We start from the raw sequence: 11,404 nt of genomic DNA, 5'->3' as shown, positions 1-11,404 counted from the left end.
ATTGTTTAGTAGTATTTGTATTAACCGATCAACAACATTTGTTAAACATTTTTTATTTGAAAAAAAGTAAATAACTAATGAGAAATACAATGATGCCACGAATTCTCAAAGTTTGTTTTGCAACTAAAGTTGTATTCCTTGAAAAAAATCGGTTACATGATAAGGGACAAAAAATAGGTTATCTGCGTCTCTGTTTTACATTAGTAAATTTATATACTATTTACTCTCTTTTTAGTGTGAATGAGAAAGCAAACGTTCCTTTGTCTAGATTTTTTACTCCGTCTACGCAGCAGCAGGTATAGTGTATTATCTATGGCTATTTACGTGCTATTTACCAAAATATAACAAATTACAAAAATATATTTTTCTTTTCAAAGAGTTTATAATTACTACAGTGTATTTCTTTTCTGCAACATAATATTATTATATTGCACACACAGTGATGGAAAATCTAAACCACAAATCTGAATCACATACCTTGTTGGAAACTGGAAGTTATATAGAATGAGTCTACAAGACCGTTTGAAACCAGTACTTAAAATATTGAAAATAATTTCAGTATGTGGTGGCAGTGTTTTGATCATAACATATCATTTTCGCGAAATAAAGAAAAATATAAAGAATATCGTGAACACCAACGTCTTAGACGTTGAAAAAAAATTCACCGCTGAGTACATCTACATAGACGATCCTTCTTACAACGCAACAATGAAGGTGGAACACAGCAGAGAAACGTCGAACTCTGTGGGCCTCAGCCGAATTTGGAAAAGTTTAAAACATTCTCTGGCTTGGAAGTTGTTGTGGGTCTGTCGTCATGGAAGTAAGGAGCAACGAAATTTAGCTATAGAGCAGTTAGCAGCTTTTAAAGATAATAAGATTTGGGACTGCCAGAGAATCGCTCAAGCCCTAGATAAGAACACAGCAGTCCTTCTGGCTCATACACAAGGTGTTGATTTACGTTATTTCCTACCTCCTCCCATACATGTCAGAAGAGCGGCTTTAACATCCCAGCTTTTATCATATCAATTTAAGGATATGATCAGCAATGTACAAATTATAAATCCCCATAGTTGCATTCAACATTTCTTGTCTAAATATTTTGTTAATTTGCAAGAACAAATAGGAGAATTGGACAGCTCTCCTCCGAAACCAGACAATCTTACTGAGAAAGAACTTTGCATTCTATGTCTTGATGCTCTTCATCACCATATTTTTTTATTTAACCACTACTTATATGAAAAAGACAAATCTATACAAACGTTGATTCAAATGGGGATATTGCCAAAATTGGCAGAGTTGATGTTGCGGCATAAAAATGATCCAGAAATTGATTTTGCAGTATTAAAAGTATTAACAGTCTTTAGTTTGTACACTGAGCTAGTGAATGAGTTTTATCAAAGTGGACTTATTGGAGAACTTGCTCGGCTACTAAAATCAAAGGATGTTCGTTTAGCCAGTTCTGCTGCGGTCTGCTTAGCCAATCTCTCCGGGGACTTCTGTTATAGACCAGGCCTATTTCTGTTATATCCATTATATAGAACAAGAACAATCCACACTTGTGACACGCTTCTTGTTCATGGGCTGAGAGGTGGTGTGTTTGTCACGTGGCGCCAGAGAGACAAAAAGTGTGCAGAACCAGTTGGAATCATGGAAGTCACCATATCGGATATAGATTGTGAGTCATGTGAAGCAAACATATTTGAGAACAAAAATAGGTATTTAGATCCTGAACTTGAAATGGTTCTAGAGGAATTGAAAGAACTACAAGATGAATCTCTTTTGTCAAGTTTTGAAGTTGTTTTGAATGACATTCCGATTGAGGCCAAGAGGGATGCAGCTGATGCTATGCTCATGGCTAAGACTAAGAGGTTAGCATTATTACAAGAGGATGAAGACAAATGTAATCATACACATTGCTGGCCTAAAGACTGGCTGCCTAAAGATTGCAGTAACATAAGGATACTGGGTTTCAATTATTGGAGTAAGCTTTCCGATTGGTTAGAAGGATGCCCGTTACAGAATGCAGACATAGTTGCCCGTGCTGAAGAACTGGCTTCTGCACTGATAGCTGCTCAAGTTGGAACAAAGAATGTGGTTTGGCTGGCTCACTCGATGGGTGGTCTCATTGTGAAACAGCTGTTGGTTAATTCTGCCCAACAAAGTGATGAAGCTCTTAAAAGATTGTGTCAAAAAACAAAGGCTGTGTTATTTTACAGTACACCACATAGGGGTAGCTCATTAGCAACGATGCCCCGTGCTGCCGCCTCTGTTCTGTGGCCTTCAAAAGATGTCAAACAACTACAAGAGAATTCTCCAGAATTGCTTAAACTACATAATTTATTTCTAAATTATGCTGACACATTCAACTGGGAAACTATTAGCTTTGCAGAAACTTTACCTACTTTAATAACTGCATTCAAAGTTCCTGTGCATTTTGTGGAACCTTATTCTGCAGACCTGGGTCGTGGAGTGTTTTATCAACTCCCACTTGATCACTTGTCAATATGCAAACCGGCCACAAGACAGTCTATTCTCTACACAACAGTATTAGATAGTTTGCAGAGAGCAACTGTATGTGAAGTTGAAATGACTTACTCTCAATCTTATGTATATAGGATAGTCACTAGAATTTGGCAATATTTTATTAAATTATTAAAACAACTGAAAAGTTCCTTATATGAGTGAAAAGCAGTTAGTTTAACTAATTATGTATGTACAGTCTACTTTGTAATCTCTTTGTTTGAAGATATTAAATATTATTCTATTATAATCATAATATAATAAGAATTCATTATTTATAACTACTTATATTTACTATGCTTTGATAGCTTAGTGGTTAGGACGTCCGCCTCCTAATCGGAGGTCGGGGGTTCGATTCCGCGCACGCACCTCTAACTTTACAGTTATGTGCGTTTTAAGGTTTTAAGTAATTAAGTATCACTTGCTTTAACGGCGAAGTGAAACATCGTGAGGAAACCTGCATACCTGAGAGTTCTCCATAATGTTCTCAAAGGTGTGTGAAGTCTGCTACTCCGCACTTGGCCAGCGTGGTAGACCAAAAGTCTTCTCACTCTGAGACTCGTGCTCTGTAGTGAGCTGGTAATACGTCCATGACTTACAATAAAACTGTGACTGGATGATTCAGGTTTATTAGAGATTAGGTTCTTCAAAATTTTACGAGAATATTAATCTAAATATATAAAAGAAAAAGGTGACTGACTGACTGATCTATCAACGCACAGCTCAAACTACTGGATGGATCGAACTGAAATTTGGCATGCAGATAGCTATTATGACGTAGGCATTTGCTAAGAAAGGATTTTTGAAAATTCATCCCCTAAGGGGGTGAAATAGGGGTTTGAAATTTGTATAGGTATGTCTCCTCAACGCCATTAGCGAAACACCATGTGTCACTCATGAGATCATGACGTGAGGAACGGCTGACAGTAAGGCTTCGCGCATATGGGCCACTGGGTGGTTGTCGCGCGCCACGTCCTTTGGTACCGCGCAAACGAAGGTGGTCAGTGGCCGCTACAATTTGTAACATTCTCCTACAGACTGTAAGTAGCGAGTGGCTGGCAACAACGGTGACATGTGGACGCTACACACACACGTGTGCGGCGATTCCATACAAAACGTGTTCAAAATCATGTAGATATACGCGTATTTTTAACTCCTCACGCGCCATTTTAACTTTTTTCGAAAAAAATTATGTCAAAAATACGATTTTACTCCATTTTAGGGTTCCGTGCCTCAAAAGGAAAAACGGAACCATTAGGTATAGGATCACTTTGTTGTCTGTCTGTCGGTCTGTTAAGAAACCCACAGGGTACTTCCCGTTAAATCATGAAATTTGGCACGGAGTTAGGTAGGTAGGTCTTACATAGCAGACATAAGGGGAAAAATCTGAAAACCGTGAATTTTGAGTTACACAAAAAAAAATTGTGGTCATGAACTAATATTACCTACTATTTTCAACTTTCCAAGTAAGATAACTATATCAAGTGGGGTATCATATTTAAAGGGCTTTACCTGTGCATTCTAAAACAGATTTTTATTTATTTTTATGCATCATAGTTTTAGAATTATCGTGCAAAATGTATGAAAAAATACGACTGTAGTACGGAACCCTCGGTGCGCGAGTCTGTCTAGCACTTGGTTGGTTTTTTAATGGTGAACCGTATTTTTGACGTGACAGTTGACCCATTAAGATGGTGCGTGTGGAGTCATTTTTTACGAACTAAGTATAAAATAGCCGCCGCCGGTGGCTGTGTTCGGTGGCCCATTTGCGCGACGCCTAACGGGGGAGGTCGTGCACATTTGGCGTCGACTGAAAGTCGGTCACCAAGGCGTTGTCACCATGGTAACCACTCGATGAAGCCGTATCGATCCTACTCGCTCGTCTCACGAATACGGAGCAACTGATGCCAACTCACGAAATTCACTTGGCAAACTTTTGATAAAGTTTTATCTAACAACTGGTTTTTTTCCGCAACATGTAGTTACGTACACCAACATTTTTATAGAAATCCTTGTAACTATACCTACTTAGTTGGGATTACTCAAAATCCTTTCTGAGTGCTGGGTATACGTTACAACGAAAACTTTTTTGTTTTTATTATTAAAAATGACGAGCAGGCGCCCATGAACATTTGCAGTAGGTACCTACCAGAGGAACCACCAATGCGTTGCCGGCCTTTCAGAAATCTGTTGGTCCGCCCCTGGAATAATGGGATGGGCCCCATGTTGTAATCTAATGGGAACACCTCTGAAGGGAGTTGATTCCACAGTTAGCATGTGCGTGGAAAAAAGGATCTGGCACAACGTGCAAAATCTCAACGACCGCGACACTCAGTGATTTGAGCTGTAGGTATGTTGATAAGTAGAATGTCATTATTTAAAATTAATTTTCAGTATAGTTAGTTAAAACTGGCTCTGACGGCTCTGGTCTTTTTTTAAGTTTATTGACTAACGCTATTACTGCAATTAGACCTGCTGGCAAGTCATAATGCAGCCTAAAATGGAGTGCGCTTGCCTAAAAGATGCTTCACTCTTGACTTGAAGGTAGGCCAAATAATTGAGAAGGTAGGTAGGTGTGGTCCGTATAAAATGAGTTCTCACGCGCCATTTTAACTCTATGTTTACAATCTGTCATGTCAAAAGTACGGTTCACCTTTAAAGTAAGGACTAATATTTTACTTTTGACGTGACAAATAAAGTGAAAAAGGCGCGTGAGAACTCGTTTTGTATTACGCAGTATGCCTCTGTTACAAGGTGCGTGCAGTAATTATTCAGCTAACTCTTTAAACGGTTTCTTACTGGTTTAGGACTTAGGTAAGTACTCAATATCTCGCTAGAATGTGCAAAGCAAGGCTTGGCAAATGACATCAGTATTGCGTCAGGCGCTGCTACCTTCGACTACCTACCACCTACCTATCGCTTCGTACGAGTTGGCACATCTAGACAGCGTTAAAAGATTTCGAGTTTATGGCATTTTTCAACCTTGTTTCTTAATACCTATGTTTTTTGGCGATAACTCTTAATTATTCTTTTGCATTTGACTGATTTTTAGATATACTTATGCATGCTTTCAGGTGGTATAGAAAGTAGAAACTATATGCAGTAGTGGCTCACATAAAAGACGAGTTTATTTTATTTTCCTTATAATATTATTTATCCTGTCCATTAATAAATGAGCCTTTGTTGCTTGAAATAAACTTTCATTTTGCTCTGACGTTGTGGACTAACCTACTGCCAGACGCCTCTAAATTTTAAAAGCTTAAAGGTTGTCTGGCAGAGGGTTGCCACGATACTTAAGTGTCTGGTAATGCATGCCGTGATTTCGTAGACTTAGTTAAAAGTAGACTTTATACTTTGACGTAAGGTTTTTTACACCTTTATTACCTGTTATCTCCCAAAGCCACCATGGTTCAAACTTCATAGCCGCTGATTGTTCCTCCCTGTGTTAGGGACAGTACGCAGAGAAACTTTCAGCTTTTATAAAATAACAAAGGTCTGTCACGCACTGGCTCTCTCTCTATTACTTATTTTAATGTTTCGATAGGTACTTGGAATCAACCAACGTTGTCGAGAATCGAGATGTGAAAACTTATACTAAGCTTATGGAAATGTACAGTACCTAACACGTGATCTACTCGTAACATTCCATACTTACAAGACTTTGTATAAAGTCCACAGCACACTTTTACCAAAGTTCAGTATCTATCAGTAGGGCATACATACAAGTCTATTTTTAGCGTTCCGTGTCTCCAGAAGAAAAAAGGAACCCTTATAAGATCACTTCGTCGCCTACCTGTCTGTCGTCTGTCAAGATCCGTCAAGGATTCAAGAATCAGAATTCTACTTCCATTTTGACGTTGACCTAGATTTTTTTTTATTTTATTTAATTTAGAGCCAATAGCTCAACCGGTAAAGGAGTGGACTGAAAACCGAAAGGTCGACGGTTCAAACCCCGCCGTACCTACTCCTAGCATAAGCCTGACGCTTAGTTGGAGAGGAAAGGGGAATATTAGTCATTTAACATGGCTAATATTCTTTAAAAAAAAACATGGACAGACAATCTCTTATAGCACATATTATAATTTTTTTTGTAATTATACTTATACCTATCGCAAAAAATTTATATTTATTGTACTATGGTATGGTCTACGGAACCCTTGGTACGCGAATCCAACTCGCACTTGACCCATTTTTTCTTCATGAGTCACTATGACTTAAAAATTGTTGGTAGGTAATAGTAGATTATTAACCAAGGGGATAAAGCAGTGTCTTCTGTCACCCAAGATTAAGACAGCTTTATCACCGAGGTAAATACTCTACTTTTCGTACCATTTGCGAAAAAATTAACACAATAATAATATGAGATATGCATTTATTAAACCTATTTTTAGAACATTAACGTATTTATAAAAAAAATTAAAATAAACTTAACGTTTATGTATTTGAAGAAAACAAAAACGTGGCAAATTCCTAGACTAATATTTTTTTGTCGGAAAAGCAAAGGCATCAAGCTCATACGGCCTCGTCGGTTTTCGTTATTTTATTTAATAATCATAACTGCATCATCATCATCATCATGATCAACCCATCACCGGCTCACTACAGAGCACGGGTCTCCTCTCAGAGTGAGAAGGGTTTTGGCCATAGTCTACCACGCTGGCAATGTGCGGATTGGTAGACTTTACACACCTTTGAAAACATTATGGAGAACTCTCAGGCATGCAGGTTTCCTCACGATGTTTTCCGTCACCGTTAAAGCAAGTAATATTTATAAATATAAGTATAAATTTCGGTAAGCCTATTCCAAATTTAAATCACATTCTCTCCCTAGGGGATGAATGAAATTCAGTACAATTTTCTTTCCCTGTTTTTATAGATTAAAAATGACTATTGTTATGTTCGCTTTTTGTGGCATTGAATGTCACTTTTTTGAGCAAGTGGTACGAAAAAAGTATATACCAATCTGCAAGGTGCGAACTCTGTGACCTCGTTTATAGTACGCGACAGGTCAAGATGGCAATCGGAGAGGGAACGGGCTGCGCACCCACACAGCATCCGCGCTAACCCGTTGGCCGTTGCGGGCGAGATCGGGAGACGTGTGGATACGTGAGCATCCCCCTTCCTCATACCTCGATTGCCATCTCAACCTGTTGCGGACTATACAAATAGGATCTTTTGACTATAATAAAATTATACACAGCCGACTACGGAAGGCAACAGGCTCATGAGTTATGAGGAGTAAAAGTGGTTTATCAGTTTAACGGCTTACCAATAAAATTAAGGCAAAGGAAAGTAGGTGGAAAGTTCCACTGTAGGTAGTTTTCCACCTATTATGAGAAATTGTGTAAGATGTTTAGTTTGTCAATACAATATGGAGTGTAGCAGCCATCGATGTGTAGCAGCAGCGTAATCCGAATCTCATCTACATAATCATTCCTCTTCACTGAGGTTTTACTAATTTCAATTTTCATTAGATAATCTTCGAACTAGCTCCGTGTCATGGAGCCGGCCTCACACGAGCAGCTCGAGCAGTTAGTCAGTAATGAAAATACAGTAGCCGATAGAAAATAATTGTAGGTACATCGACCTTTAAAATGAGATTTCGGCTTTGTAGAGCGTTGTCTCTGACACACCTATGTGACGTTTTGTCGGTGTCGGTCTCAACGACAGAGAGCGCTCTACGAGTTTCCTACAATTAAAAGTAAAACAACTGGTAGGCAAACGCATTTCTAGGTAGTGATGATAATGGTACCTATTTGGTAATCGCACACAGCCACAGCCGCAAAACGTCCTGAAAGCGCACTTGCCACCAAAACCATGACAGGCGCCTTATTAAAAATTAATGTCTTATGAAAAATGCGAGTGATTCTAGCAGCAGCAGTAAATAAAAAGCGTGAAATTCAGCGGCATCAGGTTATCTTTTGTGTGACATTTTTCATCTGTGAGTACCTAGTAGGTACCTACGTATGAATATTTTTTTGTCAACCTACTTAACCATTTCCCGAACTCTAGTTCACTCTTGTTGTAGGTAATTACAAGGTTTTGCCAATAGTAAGTTTGCTCATCACTCATAAAAGTAATTTTGAATTCGAAAGATGAAGATGGTAAATAATTTCATTGCATGTGAGTGACTATGGAGTGACTTTCTCTTTGACATGTCTTTTATGATAATTAAATGTCTTCAAACCTAAACCTACCTAAAGCTGTGATAGCCTAGTGTTTAGGACGTCCGCCTTCTAATCGAGGTTCGTTTTCGGGTACGAACCTCTAACTTTTCGGAGTTATGTGCGTTTTAATTAATTAAATATCACTTGCTTTAACGGTGAAAAAAACATCGCGAGGAAACCTGCATGCCTGAGAGATCTCCATAATGTTCTCAAAGGTGTGTGTGCAGTCTACCAATCCGCACATGGCCAGCGTGGTAGACTATGGCCTAAACCCTTCCCACTCTGAGAGGAGACCCGAACTCTGTAGTGAGCCGGCGATGGGTTGCTCATGATGATGATGAAACCTAAACCTAAGATACCTAAAGTAAAAAAAAGTTAAATAATATAAACGTAGCAATACTTGCTACGTTTATTAGTAAAGGGTAAAGTTGTACATATGTAGTTACACGTATCTTGATATTGAATTCACACTCCTGTGGCTGAATAGCTGCACTAAATTGACGTAATGATAGACAGGCATGCAGGTACCCATGCGCTGAAATCTGGAGCATTTCAATCACAACCAATTTAGCGTTTAACCTATGATATCGGCATCGAGATCCGTATACATTTTGAGGAGGTTTTATCACTTTTTAGGGTTCCGTACCTCAAAAGGAAAAACGGAACCCTTATATGATCACTTTGTTGTCTGTCTGTCTGTCTGTCAAGAAACCTACAGGGTACTTCCCGTTGACCTAGAATCATGAAATTTGGCAGGTAGGTAGGTCTTATAGCTGACCTTTGGGGAAAAATCTGGGGAACACAAGCACACTTTATTACATATACATACGTATACTTTACAAGTTAATGCAAGCTACTGTACACACATAACTGATAATACTTACTTATTTGCAAGTTGCAAGTTTATTTAAGCATACAGCATGCGTTCATATTTTTTATTAATGCAGACTTGTAAAGCATACGTATTTATATGTAGGTAATAGTGTGTTCTTGTGTAGTCACCTTAAGAAAATGCGGGTATAGAGTACAAATGCCGCGTCGTTAGTGCCGAGAAAGTCAACATTTCTTCGTTCCGTCTGAAGTCCACTCAAGCTCCAGATTCTAGGTTTCAGTATCAATCAATGCCAGATACTTTTCGAATATCATCGCTCCACCCAATCTGTACAGGCCCTACTACGCTTGTCTAATCCCTAGTCTCCACTCTAATACCTTTCGACTAGCATCCATCGGTTCTCCGACATTAATGATCCGCCACTGTCAATTCAACGTTCTTTATAACCTAGAGCTTCTTTGGCCCGAAAAATGATTAGATGATTGGATGAGAAAGGTTGAAACTAAAGTTAGAGAGCTTTACTTTAGAGAAGCTTATCATCTTATCTCTATGGAAACAAAATGGTTAACGATTATAATAGTGATTTTTGTATGGAAAAATGTGGCTTCATGTGGTTTGCGGCTCTTGCGCCTCCTGCTGATCTTTTGTGTGCAACCACCTTTATGGGTCACCTCGTTATGCCTCGATAACATGCTTGTTTATCGCCTGTGAGCGGCCCTTGGCCTAGATAGGAGCCCATGCGATGGAATGTAAGTACTTATCTATCTAAAATATAATAATTGCATGACTAATGGAAATTACTATTACTTTTCATCATCTAAAACTTTTCATCACCAAGAAAATCTGTATGAAAATATATCTGTCAAATTCTTGGAACTATTACTTATTTTGTTTTTTTAAAGGCCTTTAGAGGCGCAAGTATGAGAATATAGAAAATAGTTTCATATTTGTGCCTTTTGGGGTGGACACCATGGGTTCGTGGGGCGAGGATGCTAGATCCTTTTTTAAGGACCTTTCATCCCGTCTCGCGGCATCCAAGGGGGACCGGAGGGCTGGCAGCTACCTCGGTCAGCATAGGTATTAGTCTGGCCGAGGTCTTCAACGAGGTAACGCTGCCAGCGTTCTGGGCACCTTGCCTCGTTGCGGTGGTTTAGATGATATTTTCGATATGTAATTTTTATGTTCAATTGTTAAGATTCGTTTTTTTAAATGCCTACGTATTGTAGAGGTGCAACCTCTACCGTTACTTGGCTGGCAGCTATTAAGAAAACTTCGCAGCTGCCACACAACAATATTCAAATTTGGAACGCAGTAGAGAATCCTCCTGGTCACGCACGTTACGAGATTCCACATTCCCTATCATCCGCTCGTCACGTCAACATCTTCTACCATTGTATTATATAAAGCTCGTGAGCCCGTCTGTATTGTACATAACATATCAATTGTAAAGTGTAAAATAAACATCACTATATGTAGCTGGTTCTTCATTACATCAACCCTTCAGCTACAGTATTGTGTAGAGTTTGCAATATAATTCATACTTGCAGCTAGGTACATCTAATGCCTATATACGACAACATTACAAATTAACCTTTTCTAGCTTCACGCTTCAGCTCCCAAACTGGCTAAAGCACTTTTACGTGGCGGGCTAATTAAGCTTTGACTCTATACGAAAGCCCCTCCACATTGTCCTTCATATTCAAGGGTTCACTACTATTCAGCACTTTGTATAGAATTCTAGTTGCCACCAAAGCATTCAAGAGAATGCTTCTCAGGGAACTAGGTCATGATATTTTTTTGAATGTGCAAGCTTACATTTTTAATTGAATAGCTTTAATGCATCGCGACCCACATTTTACTGTAAAATTGTCTGTCTAGAGTTACT

At 38.8% G+C, this 11,404-nt stretch overlaps 1 protein-coding gene across 1 annotated transcript; it reads left to right on the top strand.

Annotated features, from left to right (window-relative positions):
• The first annotated feature begins 307 nt into the window (after positions 1–307).
• Positions 308–2,775, top strand: LOC117995452 (protein SERAC1-like). Its single transcript, XM_034983463.2, has one exon. It carries the CDS (start codon positions 505–507, stop codon positions 2,683–2,685), a length of 2,181 nt encoding a protein of 726 aa, XP_034839354.1. The 5' UTR covers positions 308–504; the 3' UTR covers positions 2,686–2,775.
• Positions 2,776–11,404: the final 8,629 nt, after the last annotated feature.

The sequence above is a fragment of the Maniola hyperantus genome, chromosome Z (genome assembly GCF_902806685.2).
Source record: "Maniola hyperantus chromosome Z, iAphHyp1.2, whole genome shotgun sequence".
Taxonomy (NCBI): Eukaryota; Metazoa; Arthropoda; class Insecta; order Lepidoptera; family Nymphalidae; genus Maniola; species Maniola hyperantus.
This window is presented reverse-complemented; position numbering and strand designations above follow the sequence as displayed.